The sequence below is a fragment of the Bombus vancouverensis genome, chromosome 16 (assembly GCF_051014615.1).
Source record: "Bombus vancouverensis nearcticus chromosome 16, iyBomVanc1_principal, whole genome shotgun sequence".
NCBI classification, from domain to species: domain Eukaryota; kingdom Metazoa; phylum Arthropoda; class Insecta; order Hymenoptera; family Apidae; genus Bombus; species Bombus vancouverensis.
Genome location: NC_134926.1, coordinates 8,099,259 through 8,122,324, shown reverse-complemented (window position 1 = coordinate 8,122,324; position 23,066 = coordinate 8,099,259). Strand labels below are relative to the sequence as shown.

Here is a 23,066-nt window from a genome sequence, read left to right as displayed (position 1 = left end):
TTGCTTGTGTAAAGATTTCTTAGGCCACACTTAGGAGCCATTGGTTTATGCGATTTAAGAAACTATTAGGATTTTTTATGTGAAATTTATTTCTTTGGGAAATGAGGGTTACAAAACATGGCAGAGGAGGATGACAAAGAATGAAATAAATAGAAGTGGATAATGAGAAACAAAGGATTCGATAACAGATGCAGTAAATGACGCGATAAAATCTTCTCGTTTGAGACTTGTTTGATTGAAAATCGAGTGTGAAGATTCATGAGAACGAAGTCGAGTGTACTTGAACTTAGAAAATAGAACTAACCATATACGAATATCGAAATGGTAGCTAAAGTTAATTCGGAGATTCGTTTTCTCATACAGCTAAGATATTATCCGAGTACATCGATAATTCGAAACCAGGTCACGAAGTGGATTTTCATTATTGCCGTAGCGCGGAACGTGTGCGGAAGGAACGTCTGAAAGGAGATGCAGTTTATCGTTGCCGCAGCCGGAGAATGTAGCACGTTGCATGCGGCGCAAGGTAATAGGAATGTCAGCTCTATATTACAACGTATGTCCGACGGAGCATTGTGTTTGGACGGAGAATGCGTATCGTTCAAGCCACGCTTTCTAAGTATTTTCAAACTTCCATTTCCACGTGTGTTTCTCCTTATGTATCATGTAATCGGTTGCGAAACGCTCGCGAGTTTCTTTGTAAAAGTTCATGGAATCCTCGTAACACAATGGAATATTCGATGCAATTAATTTTGAATTTATCGAGGAATTTCTTTTCTATTTTTTTCACTGTGAATTTATAATTGGTACGTGCATACGTATACATAAATTTTGTGTTTGGTAAAGTATTGTATTTATTTGGAGAATTACTCATGTATATACGTATTGGTGATTAATGAACGACGCTTTCTGTTGTTCTATTGTAGTTTGATGAGTTTCCATGTTGATGAGGAGCTAGATAGGATGGTAATACCACGTGATGAGGAATCTACAGTGAATGATGAAAGAATTTGAATAATTGTAGAAAATTTATATGTATTATATGAATTATTTTCATGCTTTATTATTATTATACCGAAACATTTGAAAAATTGTATTGCACAATTAATGTAAGTATGTAATTATTGTATTTTAGTTATGAAAGCTTTACATTAACTCTGGCTCATAAGCATACTATTCTTTTTTCACAATATTTTATTTGCTTATATATTCCTACATAAATTAACAATTTTAAAGTAGATTCACATAGGTTTCAAATTTGACCAGTATACTCATGATAGTCGGATTTCATTATAATGTTAATGGAATTTCAAAAAGTTTTGTATAATACGCATAATATATTAATAATTCAAATACTTTCGTCAGTCAATGTAGATTTTCAGCTGGCATGGATTTAATAGCAACTAACAGTGTATGTTACGTTTTTCTTATTCAGTCTCAAAGCGAAGGCGAGACCGGTTCATGGCTCTTGGTGGCCGAATGTATCGTACAGCGTCGAAAATAGTAGTAAATTTTCCTAACGGGACTCGTTCGTCGTCCTAATTAACACTGAGACAATACTCTATGAGAAAAGTGTTTTGGTACGATGCTCGAATCATAATCTAATTTTATATTCTTCTATAAAATAAATGGTATCTTAAGTCCTTCGATCATCACTTTAAACAGCGATAATAATTTTTGTAATAAATCATATGAAATTCTAGAAGTGGATTGTACAAATTGTAAACTATTTAATTATTCCATTTGCTTTACAAATTGTAAGTTATAAATTGCAAGCCATAAACATTTATCTTTCACGGTTTTACAATGTTGAGTCATTTAATTATTCTATTTGACTAAAAATTTGAAAACTCTAGAAGGCAAGTTTATAACTTCTAATGTACAACTTGCAATTTGTAACCTGTCCATACGCTAATGTTATTATTTAGTAAATTAGTAGGCGATAGGGCCCACGAATCTATTGTATCTCATAACTGACTATTTTTCAATTATGTCACTCTTCTAGGAAACCAAGGACATGAGACGATTCATAACTTCCTCGTATATTATGTTTGCACGTAGTACATACGTATAAAAGGATCGTGTAAGGAACATGTCTGGAAGATTATGGAAGAATGTACGCTTGATCTGTCAACGCAGCTATTCAATGTTTTTCCGCTGATATTTGCATAATTGTTCGATCTTGATGATTATCATAGTATGCCAGCGCATCCGCGTCTCACTTTCATGCTAATGAAACGCAATTCGCTTTCGTGACTAGCTCACGGTGTTTATCTGTTTATTCATCGGCTATGAGGATGCGCTCCGCGACGTAGAAATATTAGCGTGACTCCTATGGCGAGCCTCAAGGCAGAGGTTCCCGCGACTGTTATCTCTGCCATGGGCGAATTTCGTAATGCCACTGAGACTATCACGTGGAAAATGTCTTTCATAAACCCTTCGTACGGATGTGTTACCAATGTTAGTCCTGCACTGCTCACTTTTACTCTGATGGAGACCCACGAGTATCTGAAAAGTTCATAACCTAAAATTGAGAACGATTCGTGGTTCTGATATGTTTGGATTTCTTGAGTTTTCTTAAATTTGATACTCTACAAGAAAAAGTTGGGATACTCTTCCTACGTTAGGATGGCTATTTTTAAAAAGGAAAATAGGTTAGGATTTCTCGGTAAAAAGAGGTTAAAGATTAAACATTGGATTATTATTAATTGTACATTAAAAATCCGAGGTTCTACTCTTTCTTAGTAATTTCAGTGAATTCAGAAAATTCACTTGATGGAAACATCAATGATTTATGGTCTTGCTTGGTTTCTTCTTCTTCAGCTTCTTTTAACTTTCATGTCTTTTCAATAGGCAAATTAAGGATTGAGAATCGAACTATTGACAATCTGAACATTTGGAAACACACGAGTGCCTGGAAACTTTATTGGATGAAACTATAGTACCAAGAGAACTATCCTCTAGTTGCTACGCTACCATCTAACTCAAAGAAGGAGGCCAGACCTTCCCAAGCGATCAGCATCCATTATACAACAGAATATTTTGAAGCATCAGCAGTGAATCTTGTGGCTTTTTTTGGTAAATCTACATTCACGTTTCTCCCCCAGCTGGGGCACTTTTTATTTCAGAAACGTCACGTTGCATGGCAACAAGATGTACCAGTCTCTGGACCGGCTGGTACATCCTAGCGGTCAGTGCAACATAACTGCACTTACTGCTGGCAGAGCCGGCTCCTCGGGCTATACTACGCATTACCGTATATCTCTGATGTGCACCATATATCAGAGTCTCTCAAATCGAAGTTTTTTTTTTCGCCGAGTTTCGTGGAACGACGGTTGGCAGTACTGGCTATCTGTAAATCGTCAGGCAATCATGCAAGAATTAGTAATAAGAGCCTTACGGAGCATTATAAGAACTCATGGAGGAGTTAATGAATGTTGGAGTTGTTGGATATCGTCCATAATAACTTTCGATCTGAAAGGAACTTCATGATATAACGTTACCAACTAGGAAGTTTTTCGAATTAGTCACGAAGGCAGGAAGTTAACGGTAACAAGGATATTTCGCTTTTAATTTTCGATAATTAATTAAATGATACAATAGTTGATCTTATGGTAAATCAGCCTTGACGTTTTGACCTATATTTAATGCTGGTAGTCACGAGAGGTTATTAGATAGATTGGTTTAATTAGTTATAATCGGGGTTTTCAGATTATATTGGTAGCCATTGTAGTCATAGTCGTTGGAAATTAAGGTAGAGTTTAATTACTTGAAAGGAAGATGTACAGAACAATTGTAAAAGTTCTTTATCTTTGAGTAAGCATATATAATATCGAGAATAAAGTATATGTTATGATATTAGGAGATGAAACATATGTCTATTCAATTCTTTATCTGATATTTTATGGACTCTGACAACTCTTTCTAATCTCAAGTAAAAAGAAAAATCACTTAACCGGAATATTAAGAATAAAATACATATGCATTATGATATTTAGAAGATAGAACATGATCTTTATTGCGAATTGAAAGTAACGATTAATTAATTTATGCATAATTGGAATTACAAAATTCCATAGTATAAATGTAACCTCTCTCAACTAAATGTTGTGAAGCCAACAGGCTTCTTTACAGGAATATTACAAATTGAAATATTATAGTTACTAAATCAAAGTCACTAGAACGCGTTCTAATCATCATAATCTATAAACCATCAATTTGTTCACATCCCAGACAAAATAAAATATGACAGCTGTCTGAGGGAATCGATTGGTTAACACTCAGAAATTTGTTTATCCCAGAACAACACCAACGACAAGAAAGATGGAAAATAAAGGAAGAAGATCTACCTGGATCGTCAGGAATTGGATCGAAATAGATACCACTGGATGCTATGTCACTATAACGCATCCGAACATTCCTAACCTATAAACTATCAATTAACTATCCGAGACAAAATAAAATATGGCAGCTGCCAAAGAGTATTGGTTGTTCAACACTTAGCAATTTTCTTATCACAGACTTGCCAATAATAAGAGAAAGAGAAACGGCAAACATGGAAAACGGAGAAAGAAGAATTAAAAGCGATACTAATACACCTGTGCCATGGATCGAATCGAAAGGAAGGGAAGTGCATTCCGCGTGAATTCTACTGCCAAGTCTATCCGTTAGACGTCGAATGAATAATTCATGGGGAAGAGCCTGGCTTGAATCATCGACGTTATAGCCAATGAATCTAGCTTGTCTGAGAATCGTTCTATGATAATTGGTCGTTAGCGGCGATCGTGCTCCTCTCAGCTCAGCTTGATATTAATCAGGACGGCCAGTTGATAATGGAGTTAGATCGTAAAGAGGTTGCCGAGAAAAATCGCGTGTATACGTGATAATTTCAATTTCGTGCTCAGATACGCGAGCCAAAAGAATGAAATGAAGAATTAATTTCTTGACGTGATGGCGTCCTCAATGATTTAATCATCCTTATTATGCATCGAGTTAGTTGGTTTTTGCTCACAGGAAGAAACTATGTATCGCGTGTAATATACCTTTATTATGTTCTATTTATCATTGTAATTTGCTATGACAGTAATTCCTGCGTTTCTTCTCTAGTTCGTTGGCTTTTTTCTGTTAATTTTTCATGTTGGTCCCGTGTGTTATACGTCGGTGGACATAGGCACAGGGGATGAAAATGTAATTTGATCAGTATTTCTCTACGAAGAGACCGAAAAATGACTAGTACCTTCCTCGTCTATAGTTTTTAATGTATTGTTTGGAATCGTTGCAGAAACATGTATGAAAAGAATAGCCTTAGATATGTGAAATTGGGGGACCCCCGAGTAGTTGACAATGGTGGCGCTAGTGTCGCGTCGGTAGCTCCTGCTTTCGTTAGACTCTTCTGCATAAGTTAACCTATAACTAGAAACATGAAATTTGGATTATATTACAAATATCTGTAATATATTCGGTTAATATATTTATAAAACCTAGCTAGACAACATCATAGTATTTAGAGTTCATAGATACTTAGAAAGGAATATTCAGTGAATATTTTATTTGGAGAACTGAACATCTACACCTACACACACATAAGCATAAAATATGAAACAGAATAAGCTATATCACAATATAATGTGCACATAGTGACAACAATAATAATAATAATAATTGAAGATATTTCGTACAGCTATCAACCTAATCTTAAAGCGAAGAATTTGCATATAAATATGTATTTATTCAGTGTTTCAGGAATTCTGGAAGAGAGAGAAAGCAAGCCTAGTAGTGCTATGTTGAATAGCCAAGATCACCAAGCTAAAGGCAAAAATAAGAAAATAAAGAAACATGTAAATGCGTAATTATAACTGAACAGCATGAACGAGTAGGATTTAGAGAAAGAGGCGTGTATGAAGCGCATAATTAATTTTTATTGACGCTGCGTTACACAATTCTGGGAGCAACACCTTTTCCCATTGTGGATTCCAGGTGAAAAAGTGGCCAGAACTCGAAAGCGGCGATTACATGAGCGCGTTGGCAAAGCGCTTTTGTTATTCCTGTCTCGTTGTTTCTATTTGAAAATTCGAATCGGCTGGTGATTCTCGGCTTGGTTGATTTTCGATTCGAGAATCGCAACCGTGACGCCGATTTGGCGCCACGTACGACACCATCAGGTGTTCTATGGGGAATTCGAAAGGAGTCTCCCGCCGATTCTCGGCATCCAATGCAGATACAACACATTCAAAAGCGTTCTTACTCGCTGACCGTTCGAACGCTAGTTACTTATATCTTCAACGTTACAAACAAGTGCAGAAAATTCTAGAAAACAATACAGGAATTTCTAGACGTCAGAGAGAACGGTCTTGGTTTTTTCGTTTCACTTTGGAATTTTTAGAATAGGATTTCTAATGTCTGGCGATTGTTCTAATCTGGGAAAGGATGATGTAGGGTTTTGTAGATCTTCTGAGTTTGATCTTTTGGTTTTAATCATCGTCAAATCGCCAATTAAGTCAAATTGTTTGGTCTTAAGCTTCTTTCAAGTCAGAAGATATTTTCTTCAAGAAATAATAAACTCGTCAATTGTAAAACATTTTTCCAATTTGCTTAAATTGACTAACTCAATTTAGAAACAACAAAGGAGGACAGCAAAGTGTTCCATAAATGCAGAGGCCCTAATAATAGGAAAGGAATATTCATCTCTGTCAAGCGGACTTTTAACATTAGATCCCGGAAAAGTAACTAAAAATATACAGACATTGGTAGGACAAGTGGAAAGCAAGCAGACACTTTGATAATATGCTACCGTATAAGGACTCTAATAATAAGAAAGTGTGGAAAGAATTGGACCTTTAGTACTGGATGTAAAGAAGAAAGGAAAAAACGGGAAAAATATAAAGATACTTATAGAACAAAGACATTACTATACAAGGATTGTGAAATTAATTTAAAAAAATATCCACTTGTGAAAATATTCAAACGTTCGATGCTAGACATACGGAAGGAAACAATGAAAATATAAAAATGCAGGTAGAACAAGTGGAAGTCGGGCAGTACGCAATTAAAAAACGGCATCTAACGAAACTTATGCGGGATCGTGACCGGCAGCCGGAGCCCCCGTAATTTTCGTGGGGGTCATTATCACCGGGCGCACTTGCGCCTGAGGAAAGATTCTGAACGCAGCCTTCAGTACAGTTATAACTTCGCCACGAGTCTGACGTCTCTCTCTCGTCGCCTCTGACAATCGGCTCGCAGTCGCGGTTCCGCTCGGTTCCAAGTCGCATCCGGCCTTGCCTTCTCCTCCAGTTCAATGAAAAGTCTCGCTTAAACCAGCACTCATACCCAAAGACTGCATAAATTTCGTTTCCACATTATCTGACTCTTAGTCAATCAAATAATACCCAATATAGAGAAAAGTAATTCCAAGAATTATTATTTCAATTCTATTTTGACTGATTGAAATCGATAATAAATATATTGTGATTAAATTGATCGGCTGATATCTGACAAAGGGAATTCTGGTGATTCTGTTCAGGTTGATGTACTGCAGAGTGACCAAGTGCCAGAGGACATGAGGATGGACAGAGTGTGTGTTGGTGGTGAGTTATGAGGTAACAGAGTGAGGAGAACAGAGGGTCCAAGTGTGTGAGAGAGAAGGAAGCAAAGATGTTGTGCCTGAAAAAGCGGAGGACCTACAGCTTCACGCAGGGTGTCTGCACGGAGTTGCCTAGGCGATCGAAGGAGGACAATCATCGGTACGAGGGGTCCTTGAACATGGCTATTACGACACTGCCGCGTAAGAACAGGTGAGTCACCTTTTCCTGTTTGATTTGACCGTACACTATGTCCAATCTGATTTGTCATAGGTAAAAGTGGCCAGGGGTCTGCAAGATTGAGTGATCCTTCAGAATCTATACTTGTTATTTCAACAGGTGCGCATGATGGATTAGGTGCTTTCAATGATTTCATGTTGAGTATCTTGGGCATTTTGACGTTGAATTGAAAAGAACTTTTAAAAGAATGTTTTAGACATTCTGGATGGTTTAGTTATTAAGTATTTTTTAGGTACCTTAAACACTTTCTAGTATTTAACTTACTCTAAGCGTAAATTAGACAGTCAGGTATTATTGATAGTCAGATTAATTGTGAGTAATTCAGATATTTACTTTGAAGCACCTTCAGGTACTCTAGAAAGCGTTCAGTGTTCTCAGATACTAAGACATATACAGTATAACTAGTCAGATACTCCAGTTTTACAGATATACTTTAAATATTATAGAAAATTTGGGTAGTTCAAATACTTCATAATAGTCTCAAATACTTTAGGAAGCATTTAATGATCATAGGTTTTCTGTTATGTTCTAAAACCCAGATAGCCAACTACTCAAGTATTTTGAGTATTGTGAACAGCCTGAACGGTTCAGCTATTTTAGAAAACTTTCATTTCAAATACTCCAATATTTTTAGATGAGACGTTCTAGATGATCATTCGTGCAGAACTTGAGTAATTATAAACGCACGTACACGACTATCATACATATTCAGATATTTCTCTTTCACACTTTCCAATAGTGTCAGCTACATACATCTTCAGATTCATTGATGCATTAAAATACTTGCAAGAATTTAAATATTTCCAATACTTTTGGATAACCAGATACTCCGAGGAACTTGCAGGATAGTCGAATGTTTTCGTTGAGATCTGTGGCCGGTGGAGCTCGAGAAAAGTAAGTCGTAATGCGAAGGTCGACCGGAGGTAAAAGTAGGTATCGTTCGATACTGTTGGACAAGTGGAATAACTTCCTACGCGTGCACTGATGGAATGATCCCCGATCGCCCTCAGGATGTTGCGCCCTGCGTGTCCGTGGAACGCAGTCACGTGTAACGTGCAACGTTATATATGTGGGAGGCAGTGTTTCCTTTTAATGGGAAACGATTCCCTTTTAGGAGATTGGTTGTGCTGTTGCAACAGCCTCATTTTTATTCTCTTCCCAAGTACTGTTACCAATCGATGGATTATTTACTACACACATTGTCATTTCTGTTTTACACTTCAGTTATAGTGATTGGTCTTGTGCCAACTAACTGAAGACTTGGGAAGACTTTGCTTGAAATAGATTTTATTGTTATTGAATAGTAGAAGATATGTAGAGTATCAGATTCAATATAATATTGAGATCAGATTACCTCTTTACTTAGAAGAGTATTTCTTTTTTTGCTTCAGAGTAGATTTCATTATTAGTGAAATGTTAGAAGATTAGAAGATACTTAAAACATCAGATTCAATATAATACTAGAATATTTATAGCAATCTTCCTAGGACCAGAATATCTGGTTACTTACTTCATTCACTTGATGAGAAATTAATGTTCATAGATAGAATATTGTATAAGATCATAGATATTATAAATTAGAAGATTCTTAGAGTATCAGATTTAATATAATTTTGGGATACTGCAATCTTTCTGGGATCAAAGTATGTACATACCTCTGTGCTCACTTAATTAAAGATTAATATTCATAGGTGGAATATTATGTAAGGTTACAGATTTTACAAATTAGAAGATTCTCGAAGCCTTAGATCCAACATAATATCGGACTGGGGTCATTATTTCTTCCCACATCTGAGAAAGATTAATATTCATAGATGAAGTATAGTTCTTACAAATTAGATCCTTGGAGATTGGACTACAGCAATTCTTCTACTATCAAAGCATCTTGAGAAAAATTAGAGTTCATATTAAATATCAAGTCCAATATGATTATGACTACTGCTTCATCAGAATTCTTTTCAAATTTACAGTTCGTTCCAACATTTCAGATTTCCTTGAAGAAAACACCTAAAGCTCCTAATAAATTAAATTTATAATTTAATTAGACGAGTCAGGAAAAGCTACTGATATGTACCAGGCAATTATTCAAGTTCCAAGAGAGTATGAAGCACCACCCTGTGCCATAATGTGCATTATTATCATAAGATTATTGGAAGATGCTTTCCTGAATTTAATGCTGACGATTTTACATGCACATTGGCCACATGTGAGTGTGTAAACGGCCGCAAAAGCCGGATTTGAATACGGTGATTAGTGGTTGCTACCGTTAGAGATGGAAGGAAAAGACAAGAGCAACGGTGCGAATCATAATTGCGATATTAACGTTGCGTAAGTTATTAGCCGGTTTTTATCTTCGATGCCAACCGTGTTCCCAAGCTGGAACAAAGTGTTCCCGTTCGAAGGACGTGTGTTCTTAATGATCCTCCGGCGTTAAATGATCATCCTTGTTTCGTTTCACTGGCTCTTCTTCATTTGTTCAAGCCAACAAACATAGATGAATATTTAAAAATGTTTTATGTGCTTCTCTGTTTGTATAAAAGTGAAAAGGTGCATTTTTAATTGAGATCCATTGAGAATGGTATTATTAAGAAATAACTTGATTGGAAAGGAGATATAAAAATTGATTGCTTTAATAGTCAAGCATTAGCTTGTTGAAGTTAAAAAGCTACAAGGTTATTGTACATTCTGTAATCAATAATTCTTCTACATTTTTTTCTATTATAGGGATAGAAAAATATTTTACAATATTGGATGTGTATTTCTTCATTTCCATAAAAGTGAAAAGTTGCATTCTCAGTTACAGTTCATTGAGAGTAATGTTGATAATAATAATGATTTTATATTTAAAAAAAGAGATACAAGATCTTATTATTGGCTAGTTTTGATCTCATTATGTTAAGAAATTTTATCAGGATATTCTATTGCTTTGCAGGAGAAAGCTACCATTGGTCAGGTGGATAATATTAATAAAATTTATATCTGGAACGGTATGAAAGTAGCAGGCTATGAGTTTATTTATCACATGATATGCAAAGGAATTTCTGAAAAGTATCCAATCTTTAGTACACTGCAATTCTATCTACAATAAATATTCAGTGTGAAATCACCACGTGCTTCTATATCAAAGATCTTCTTCCTTAGACAGACTTCTTGCTTGTACGTGATAATTATAAATAATCTCTAATATCCAATCTGTGCATTAGATTTTTTATCTTAATACCCCTTAATTAATCACTTTCCATAGCTTGCCCAATTTCATAGCTATCCACGTTAATCGATTCCCCAAATAATCACCTAATTATCTAAAGAATCATTAATTGGCCCCTATGCAAACATAATTCAGCTGGTTTTAATCGATATAACTGTAGGTTCTGCAATTGTACCATAAGAACAAAGATCTGAAACAATGTTTCTCCTTGATCTTCCTCAACAGACTTGCATAAACCTTTTGAAACTACTGAAACCTGACGACACTTGCACAGAATGACGTCTAAGGCTGTAAATCAATAGAATCTCGTACTTCTATGTGTATCACACTGAAGTTCTAACGACTGATGATCTTACCTTTTACCATTTATCTAGTTCGTCGTACTCGTCCCCTTTCAATAGCCATGCAAGAAGGTTACATGAGTCAGAGTATGGACGTCGCGATTGTGCCTTATCTGGTATCGTTTCCTTCGTCTTGGTTTTTCCTAGCTGGAAGTACAACTGGAATCGTGTCAGCGTGCTTAATTACTCTAGAGATCGCCGGTATAAAGCGGTATCGGCTCTTCTTCGCCGCCCATCCTCTTTTGCTGGTAAAAGGCCATCTGGTGACTCATGAAATGGGACAATCTGTTGTCTACCATGTAATACATTTCATAGCTTAATTTTCCAATGGTTTTGTTCTAAGATTGTTGATCTTTTTTTAATATTCAAATCTAGTAGTTTGGAAGTTGGTTTCATTCAGAATGAGATGAAATATATTTTTTAGAAAAGACAATAGGAGGGATACGATATTTCTATGTAATTGATTTCATAAACGTTAAAATTTAAAAATATGGTAAAAAATTGGCAACTTTTCCGAGAAACAATTTTGTTTAGATATTTGTTTAATTCATAGCATGCAAATTTAGCGTCTTGGAAAGTTTAGCTTAAGAAAGGAATAAATTATTTTCTTTTTTGCAATATATTCGGTATAAGGAATATTGGCAGGTTTTGAAAGAATGGCTGTTATATTGCAATACGGATAAAAATGCGGTGTGGAAATGATGCACGGTGGATTTAGGAAATTGGAAAGCCGAGTAATTAGGAAATCGCAAGTTAGAAAATAATGCATGTTAACATTTGGTGAATATCCCGTAGCCAACAGTGAAATAGGATATTTCTTAATACGTTAATAAGGGGCCAATTAAATTAATTACCATTTATTCCAACGAAATGATTGAAAACCAGGTCAATCCAGAAATCAGTCACGCCACTTTTTTGTGAACAAAACAAATTTCCTGTCTCTAGTGTTCCCTAGGAATTCTAGGGTCCCCTAGGAAATCTAGGGTCCCCTAGAAAACCAGATGCACAGTAATAACGCCTCAGATTAAAAGAGGCGAAACAATAAATTGAAAGAGGTCGATGTAACTGCAACGATTTAGGAATATTGCTGGGAGTAATAAATTCTGAAATCACATGTAAACACAGTCAGCCAAGAAGCTAGAAGTAAGAAGACGTGTCCGAAGCGTCGAGGATGGTGAATACAAGCTCCGGTAAAAGTAATTACTTGCCAAGAGGAATGGTGTACGCGTGTAAAACACTGGAAACGATGCTGTGGATTAAACGTAATCGATTGGAAATAGCGGTTCACCCGTGGAAAGGAACGTTAATCTAAGTCCAGCGTGTACCGGGGGCCGGAATTAGTTTGCCAGCCGGACAATCGCGCATTAATCTTCCAGTTCTGTTGCGTACGAAGGTGGAGGAAGGAGGGAGAGAATGCTTCCCATTAGGGAGAAACCGGGGATTGTGAGAATCTGGCTTTTGGGACCAGCGGCATCTCAGCGAACCACAACAATGGATCTGCCTGGAGGGATCTTGAGTGAAAGAGGACCTCCATCTAACTGCACATGGACGACCTTCGACAAGCACCGTTCTTGATCCACAGGAAACCACTCTGGGATCAATTGTGGAAAGACCTGGATGAAGCAGTGATCTTGATCGTTGGTAATTGTAAGGCTCAGCGATTGGATCAAGTATGTTAAGATGGTATGTATTTAGGGAATATTATTATAATTCTTTTATGTTTTAATTTTTCAATTTGAGCATCGAGTTACCTAAGGGATACTAGATTTCCTAGGCCCTAGAGGAGACCAGAACTATTTTTCTTAGAAAAGACTTGTCAGGAGAATTGGCTAATTTTTGTTCTTGTATTTTTCTAACTGTTACTTGAGACAGTTTTATTAAGCAAAGGGAAAAATCTGAGTTGAAGAATGTCGACGAATAGAAGGAGTTGTGAAGTATAACGATACATAAAAGTAAACTAAGAATCGGTGGAATTGAGGTTGCAAGAAGCAGCAGATGGAAAAATCAATAAAGCAGAAGTCTTTAAATATACTCGTAAAAGTGAAAACTGAAGAATCTCCAGGTCTGTGAACATAATAAAGTCTGCAAAATTTCTAAAGAATCAATGCTGGACCGAAACTTAATTGACCATAGAAGAATAAGTATAAAACTTGGCCGATAAAGAGAAAGTCCAATAATAATCTGAAAATATTTAAATTCAAGCTGGCCAAGCATCCCAAGCAGAAACCACATTGAAAGAACAAGTAGAGCTGCTGGAATGATCTTGTTAAGGTGGGCTGATGAATAATCCAAGAGAAAAGAGGAAAGAGATCAGGGGAACGCCAATGTTGAAATGGGCAAGAGAAACTGGTCGAGTTTCGATTTTCACGGGATCTGGTCCGGCAAAAATCGCGGGTTGGACTGCTTTTCTTGTTGGCATGCCGTCCGATAAGCACGGTGTTAAGGTTACCTAAGCACTTTCTATGCCAGTCGATGGCCGGTCGCTTTGAACGAGCCTCGATTCAGAATGGAAATTATGTCGTCGGCCGCTGTTACGTGGAATGTTGTTCCATGATAATGAGGGACACCACCAAGGATACGTGCCTACTGAAACTGCTCTGCCGTTTGGCTTCATTCACTAGGAGCTTGTACGCCATAGCCACTTTCTTTGAATTATTAATGTGGCCCAAGATTTCATGCCAGGGAACATGCACTTAATGCGATTACTGCTATGGCAACTCTTGACAATTATGATAATTCATTCGCTAGAAGTTCGCACACTGTTGCTGGTTTCCTTAAATTATTACACCGAGCTTCGCTAATTATGTATATGTAAAACAAGTATGGTCTTTTAAAACAGGGTATTAAGGAAGGTGGATTTAATTCTTGATATTAGGCGAAGCAGATAGCATATTCAGATAGCAATTTTTGATATAGTAGAATTAATTTAATTGTCAAGGTAGTAATCTTGCGTTTCAGTAATTTTACTTATTTTAGCTATTTACTAGGATCCATTTCAGTTACTTATTTTGCCTTTCTTGATAAAGATACATTATATATATCTTTTATATCTTTGAAAGATCGTTCAGACGACCAATGTATATTGTCAATATAGTGTTTAAGAAGCTGAACCGTTGACAATAATATTGATAGTCTAACGCTCGTTGAACCTAACTGGTCTTCTTCTCCTTTTTGAAGAAAATGAATATGTCACATGGAATAATATTTTTGTATTTCTGAATCTAACTGGCTCTCTTCTTAACTTCTTCTTCTTAACTGTGTCAAAAAAGCTGATTATCTTCTTCTCTTTTCAAACATGCCAAAAATGAGATTTATCATGTGGTCCTCTCATGGTTCCTCACTGGCTAACTAATGTCGCACGCCTGCAGCAGCCGAACGATTGAAATGCCCCCGCCAAGCGGTGGATCGATGGAACCCCGATGAATTCATATCACTTCCCGTCAGAACGGAAACGCGATGGTGCCGCGGATGGAATAACTGAACGATTGGAAACGCGTCTATGCTTGTACACGATCGTTTCTCTGCAACTAGGCGGGGCATCCTCGTCGATGCATCCCCGTGCCAAAAGGATGCGTGTCTTCAATGTTAAACGGCCGATCATCCACGGGGGGAATTCAGATCTCGCCACGACACGGCTATCATTTTAAATCGGACGCTTTTTCCTCTTGTGCATATTTCTCTTGGCAACCGGTCGTATCCAAGCTGTCGTGGTTCCACCACAATTTGCCAGCAACAGGTGATGAGTTAGCATGATGCATGGGTTAATATGATGGGTTTAATGTAGTGAAACTTGGAATCAGCTACTTACTTTGTTGCTGGGGTAGAAGATATAGCAAGTACGTAGTTTGGTTGGATGTATCAGTGGATGGAACATCTTATCAGTATCTATTATTCACTTAATAAATGGTAAACCTCTATTTATAGAGCGGATAGCCTAATTTACTTGTGGATAGGTGGATATTTGTGCAAATTGTATCTTTATGAATACAATTAGAAAAATAGAACATGATCACTATGTGCATGTATAGGAATTTGTATCAGTTATTAAGTACTATAATGAAGAGTTGCTTTGAAGAGTTTCTTTACCATTTTAGAACTGTTTTGGATCCTTGGTTTACTAGTTTTATTATTTCTTCTATTTCTTTCTATTAATAGATTCTTCTGTTATAGATTTTCAGGTGTGTAAAGAAGAAGATTTTAGAAAATTCAATAGTTTATTACTGGAAATTGAACAAGACCTTTTCTTCTTTTTTCACAAATGAAATTAATGATATTGAAACTGTACGAAATTAGAAAAGAAGTAAAAGTGTCTAAAATTACTTGTTATATAACAATGAATTTTTAAAAATTTCTATATATGCAAGTAGAATCTTGAAACCTTAATACAGTTAATTCTTCCAATATTTAGAATTATCAAACTTGGTTCCCAAAAAAGATTCATGTCAATCATCCACAACGTAATACCACTATAAATATTAAAGTTCTATGCCATAGTTGCAATTCTCAGTACTCTCAGGACCTCTGTTATAATCATCAGAACACTGAATATCCTATTTTTGAAAGTGACGCGATTCTTTGTTCCTCTATCCATGCATTTCCAAAGTTTTGCATAGTAAAACAGTGGGATCACTGATTACGCAAGAGTTAGGGATCCGGCTAATTACCGGTAATTACGATTAATTACAGCTGATGGCAGGCTCTCTGGCCCAGCTCTGAGAACGACACTGTTCTCAGACAATTTGTCGGCTGGTGTTGAGATTGCATTCCGAGTCCTTTCGAGAATGTCCTCGTTACACACCGTTATCTCGTGCTTCTGCGGATCTCACACGCAGGCACGACGCCTCTGAAAATAACAATGAATTCGTAGAAAGTACCCGCGAACAATTTACATGCACGCATTTGCCTCGCCTAGTCGTCACTCTGGCTCTACGCTATCCTTTCACTGCCGCATTTTTCCTGGAACCATGTAAAAACATAGTGTTCTTCGTTCTTCATTAAAAGCTAACTGTTTATGACGCTTTTGTAGCATTTAGAACGTTGGTTTTTCTGCTATTTTAAGTTAGGTTAATTTACCTTAGATTTGTTTAGGTTAACTTAGTTTAGATTAGATTGTGTTAGGTTAGTTTAGTCTATATTAACTTAGATTAGATCAGGTTAGATTAAGTTGGTTTAATTTAAATCAGATTGACAAAGTAGGTTAGGCTAGGTTACATCAAGCTATATTAAACAGATCAGTTCAGTTTAGGTTAGGTCAACTAGGTTTAGTTAGGGTAGGAGAAGGTTGGACGGTGAATTTAAAAAGAAAAAGGTTAAGTTAGATTAGGTTAGGTTAGATTTGGGGGACAGTTCAGTTATTTTTAAAATATACATACATCCTTTTAAATTGACAGAAATGGAGAATTCTAAAATTGAGGTTAAAGAAGAGAAGGAAAAAAAGTAATGACAGGACAAAGAAGTTTCTTGCTGATTGTTGGATCCAAGCAGATATGCAATGAATGAATACAATAAATAAAAGTAAATCACACGTTCGTTTCTTAGAAATTGAACGCTAATAATGCCCAAATTTGTGTTACGAAATTCAGAAACTAATACTAACTGAAATTGATCGAGTAGCTGTCATATGGCTGTGTACATAACCTCGTTCTTTGCCTTCCCAATTTCTACATATGTCTCTTCTCTATTTAAATGATCACATCTCATACACGCATACCAATTGATATAAATCACATCGTAAAGATATTTTCATGATCTACGTCAGTGTCAGAGACAGTAGCCTCTAGGAGCCAATAAATCTGTCTTAGCAGCCATAATTACATGGCGGTATAATGCGTTAACCACGGAATTACAATGTACGTATAGAGAATATTTGCATAGCTGGAAGTTCGTTTGAAAGTAAATTGAGCAATAAATTGACGGTAACAAGATGGTTAGAGTTCGAGGATGTTACTATGAGATTCGCGTGAAATCGAGAGCTGACGAAAATGCGCCGGTATATGCTCGAATGCACGCTTATCCGGGGAGATCTCTCGGCGTTTCGGAAGCGCGGACGGAGCCATGCTTTCTAACTTTTGCCTTGTAAATCGCGCTCCATCGGAAGACGTGTGCGAACCGATAATATCTGGTCGTCCCCGTTAACGTGAGCGGTGAAAACGGATCTGACTCTTTTACCTTATCTTTTCGTTAGGATTTCATTGATTAATTGATGAAATCATTAGTTGATGAGAAAATATAAACCAATGCTTCATTGAATATTTTGGTTAACTGTTAAGGTGTATACTGCTACCACCAAACTGCCACTATTACTGCTACCACTGCTACTATCAAATGTCCTAAATAAATATAAGCATCACCAAATGTTATTCTAACTTTAAGATCATAGTGTACAAAAGTGGACAACACAGAAAGCAATTATTACTACATATTGACATTTTTGGTTAATTATGTTCATAGAATACATGAATGTTTTTGTTTCTAAAAAAAAGCTTTTGAAATTAGTCTTGTAGGAATTAAAGATGTAATACATTACAATCTTGCAATTATGTATTTGCAGTTTTTTCTGTTACAAATAACAAGTTTTTGTTCTAAAAAAAAAAAAAAGACTTTAGAAGCACGTTTTTAGGAACTGAAAAGACAGTGGAGTATAATTTTGTAATTTATTTAAAATTCTTTCTGTTGCAGGTAACAACTTCTCCCTTAAACATAAAATATTAATATTCCGGGAATTCTCGTGGGATCAGGATTGAGAAAGCAAACTCGTATGTACATGTGTTGACTATAATTAAGGTAGGAATGAATTTTATTCATTATGCGAGCGACGTGAAGCGTGCATGCCTCCGTGGCGCTGCAATCATGCTCACAGTTGCGCAGGTCGTGTTGCATACATCACAGGGGCTCTTTCTTCACTTTTTACGATTTACTCTGTTTTCATTGCGTTCTTTTTATGGAGAGTTATTTTATTTACGAATTAATCCGCATCTATTTATATACATAAAATAGATAATTTAAAGAATATATATATGTATATTCTTTAAATTACAATATTTACATTAATTAGCGAAAGACAGTTGAATATATCCCGATGATTTAAATCGGGTATTAAATTGAATGCATCGGAATAAATTCTCGCTGATGATGCTCGAACTTTCCAAGATTCTCCGGACAGTTTAACAAACCAAATCCTTTCCTCTCTCATCGTGTTTCTCGAATCATGACGGACGCAAGAAACGATCCATAAAACTCGCGAACAGCTGTTCCTGTGTTTTATGTCGATTTTTATATTTCGATCTGGCATTCCTCAAATCGTTGCTTGTGCAATCGTCTTTCCTGTGGAATTTCCTGGAAACAAAAACTTTTCTTAATATAATTTTACTGGAATAATTCGATTCATGGATACTTTGTTTTTCAATGTTTATTGACGCGCTTCCACTTTCAGGGCAATCACATTTTATTTGTCTAATAAAGTATTGGTTTATTTTTTGTTGTTTTAAAACTTGACCCAATTACGAAAAACGCCATTTATATTATTATTATTACTATCATTGTACATATTACTGCTTACTGCACTATATTCCTGTAGTAGAATTTCTATTTTATTACTTTTTTTTTCATTAAGGTGTAGAATACGCTAACAACGTATATTTTTGTTATTTGACAAAAATTTTAATCATTTCAATTATTCCAAAACTATTTCAATTAAAATTTAAATCTTCAAGCTAATCTCAAAATACTATTTCTATTTTCTAATATCGGACTAAACTTATACCACTTATACCACTATTTCTATACTGCTTTAGTGGCATTTTTATTCACTATTATTATTCTTCTCTTTCCTTGTAATATTTACATTGCAATGTATGATGTATATTATGCATTATAAAATATATTTTTATTATTTTTCGTACTAAAATGTTATTATAGTTATTTTAATTGCTTGTATTGTAAAATAAAATAGAACAAAATCATAAGTATGTACTATTAGCAATGAATACGGTAATAGTATATGTGGCTCCACCAGTCGTAGGAAACCACATGCGCAGAAGCGCGTGCCAGACATGCGCAACCGCAACGAACAATCCGTTGCTTCGATTGTTTGCCTTATGTAAGTAAATACATAGTTTGTCCGTCCTTTTCCCATTTTTCTCGATTGAATACTGCTTTTTCGCCTCTCGACGGCAAAGAAAAGAATCAAATGGCGGGTCGTAACCAAGGTGTAGTGTTCAGAGCCGGCAGTATAGCAGCTGCCACCGGTGTTTTAGCACGCGACCGTTGCCAACGGTCGTTGTGCATCATGCGTAACCCTCATACGCACCCTCAGTATATTTTCAAACACGTTCGTGAATAGTGCCGTTCATGTGTCTGTCGAGAAATTCAACAAGGATGGGCTTGAAATTGCGACGTATCTTTCAAATATTTCGGTGAGTTAAATCACAAATCTTATCTTACCCCAACTGATTTGCGTATAATAGTTCGTAGTAATCACAAGTTGTGTAAACATTCTACGTGTTTTCTTGTAGACATAAACATCTGTATAGGTTATGGTACCACAAATTGATTTTGTCCAGCACTAAATTTGCTGTAATCGCTATATATGTGCAAATATGCAATTTTTTTTATTGTAAATACGTATAATGGAATTCCTTAAATTATCTTTCAAATTTATTTAATTTCCAAAAATTTGTTCAAGTTAAGTATACAAATCATAATCATGAATAGTGAGTTTTCATTTATTTTAATACACAGAAAAATCTTTAAGTCATGTGTCGAGGTTTACCTTAATGTTAAAAAATTTTAAGATATTTTAATTTGGATTAGCATTTACACGAGTTAATTTTGCTTGTTTCATAACGAACAACCAATTTCATTAACAAAAAATACATCGAGGATTTTACGAGCTGTTCATAAAACCTAGTTCCAGCTAGCCGATTGCATTTCTGTTCACCATAGAATATTTACTACGTTAGAATCGAGAGAAAGTCTTTTGTCAATGTGATCGCGCAGTCGAGTTCAATTAGCCATTTCTTATTAGGAATTCATTGTATTTATAACAACGAAGAATGCGAGTAATTAAAATGTAATTCCCACATTGAAAATCTCAATTCACTAGATTCACGTAAGAATTATTTCATACTGTATTTCTGAATTAAATTCATTCATTTACGGAATCTGCAGTACCGTAATTCTAATTGAGAATCTCTCGATCTGTGGAGAACGCGAAACTGTATACATAGAAAGCCGGTCACCGAACGGGAAAAAAGACAAGTCACATAACCAAGAAATATACCACTGGAATTATTCTAATGTATTCTAATGTCGATTCTGAAGTCCCTTATTTACACTACCATATACAAGTATCTTTAGACACTTTAGACACTTGTAGCGACAGTACATGGATGTCAATAAAATTTATAAATTAATTAAAGTGTATATTTAACTGATATTGCTACTTAAAACAAGCTTTATCGTATTACGTTAATGAAATAATAATATAGATAATATATATGATTATTACGACAACACCTAATCTAATTTTTGAAATACTCCTTGGCAATAAGAAACAATCATTCGTTTATATCTAATGTAGCAATCTCAAATTTTAAGATAATCGCAGAAAATCTTACTTTCCCGAATTTGCAAAAAATCTGGAATTTCTTTTATTATATTTGGAGTGTCGGCGACACGGGCCGAGTAGCATGCGAGGGCGCCCGAACGAAAGTCGGAGAGGCTCGACGATGGGGCGCGAAAATTGCCGAAGCTACCCGCGCGAAAGCCGTTAGTTCTCGATCAGTCGTAGTCCGTCGATCGTTGAGTTTGGACTGTTAAACCTCTCCTTCCGGCGCGTGTACCCTTCATCGTGCTTTCATCTACTTATTGTTATCGTTGCTACAATTTTTACATCTCGAGAAGGACATTCGAAACGTTCCATTCGATCGGGTTTCTAAATAACAATAAATTGTTGTCGTAAGTCGGGAATGTGATTGTTCGTCGGGGACCGGCATAAACGTTCTCGAATCTTTCTGTCAACCGTCAAAAGTGTTAGTGAGAGAAAGAAAATTGAATTCGTGAGATTCGTGACCGGAAAAGTGCGTCTTAGAAACTAGTGCAGAAGGTCACGTTCAATGGCTGTAGGAATGACAACAAGAAATTAATCATCCGGTGAGTCGATTATTTCCCGCCATTTCTTTCTTATTTCGCCAATTCAAATGCTATGAAGAATAAGTTGCTTCTCTTTTCGTATGTAAGAATTATTAAAAAATTTTGAAGTTAGAATATCGAACATTATCGTTTGTATACCATAAGTAGACTGCGTATTTTTATGCAAATTCATATTTTTAATATATTCATATTTTGTATATTGCACCAGTTCCCTTTAGAAGCAGTAAGTAATAAATATTGAAATTTATAAATTCATATTTTGGCAGTCCCTCGTGAGTTGTCAAATGATAATAGAAATTGTAATAGAAAATAGGTTACCAATTAAGTTGAGGTTCTTGTGTGAAATGCAAGAAACGTTGGGAGTCATATAAGTTATCATAACTTTTGCGATGTTTCGTTTTAATAGCCACGATGTAATTCTATAACGCCATATTTTGTTCTTTTAATAAATTTTAACCCCTGACAAGAAGGTTCCAATCGATCATAGTAATACAAAATTGACAAAAAATTAATAAAAATATCACGATTGCTTTAATGTAAAATTGTTATATTGTTATATTTATATTTTTTAGATTATAATTTTTAAAATTAGAGTATTTTTGCGTTTGATCGAAAAATATTTAACGTTGAGTGTTAAGTAATTTTCTCGGGTAATAACACAGCGTGTGATAGTGAGATATCATTTTCTGTTCGGTACTGGAGGCAATTTTTCAAACATTTCCCGTCTTATCAGCCCTTGTAAAACGTAGACAATTCATTTCTTCAGCAAACATCGCAACTACTAATTGCTACACGATTTCGTAGGATCCTTATCGTTCTGATAAAATTGTCACTGAAAAAGTTTGAGCTACGATCTCGAGATTTCTCGATAAATATCGCATAACGCAGTTACACAATGCAAATATGGCGACGCTACAAAGTCATCCATTACGATGTAAAAATTGTTTCTTATACGATCCGATAATTTATGTTCCCCGTAATTTTTTACCATGAGACCATCAATAATATCGTTTTTATCGATGAAATTTATGATTTCTTGTCGACAATTAGTCATCTGAGTTTTATTCTTCGTTTTCCTAAAATTTGTTGTCGTGCGACTATAAACTTTGCCGCGTTTGCCTTGAGGTTTTTAAAAATTCTTTTTTGTTTTAAATCTGCGATAAAAAGTTGACTGTTTTGATTTATTTTCCATGATAAATACGTCGCGTTGCCGGGAAAATATGTTTCGAATCGTTTACCTGCTCTCGATTCGTTTTCGAGATTTCGTAAATCTCGCGATAACTAAACACTCGTACAAATTTGCCACGTATACGTATCACGCGTTATTGTGTAAAATCCAATAACAATTCCTGGTAATACCTGCAATTTGTATACTGCAAATAATACGCCATATTATAAAATCGTATTAACGAAAAGAAAAGAAGCAAGGTTAGGTTATGTTAGTAACACGCTCAATGACAATTCGGCTAATAATTTCAATTAACATTCCATGTTAGATAAAACTGAATTAAAGAATAGAAATGAAAGAAAGCTAGATCAGAGTACGTTAGC

The 23,066-nt window shown here is 35.6% G+C and overlaps 1 protein-coding gene across 7 annotated transcripts in view; it reads left to right on the top strand.

Annotated features, from left to right (window-relative positions):
- Positions 1–23,066, top strand: part of LOC117161224 (uncharacterized) — a 96,285-nt gene that overhangs the window by 1,036 nt on the left and 72,183 nt on the right. For 3 of the 7 annotated variants that reach the window (XM_033342596.2, XM_033342600.2, XM_033342595.2), the window contains exon 3: positions 7,517–7,787. In XM_033342596.2, the coding sequence (XP_033198487.2) occupies positions 7,648–7,787 (140 nt within the window). In that variant the 5' untranslated portion in view covers positions 7,517–7,647. Of the gene's footprint in view, positions 1–2,943; positions 3,076–7,175; positions 7,398–7,516; positions 7,788–19,695; positions 19,778–21,139; positions 21,516–23,066 lie in introns of those variants that run through there. The other 4 variants (XM_076625767.1, XM_076625768.1, XM_033342597.2 and 1 more) reach the window with 4 other exon arrangements.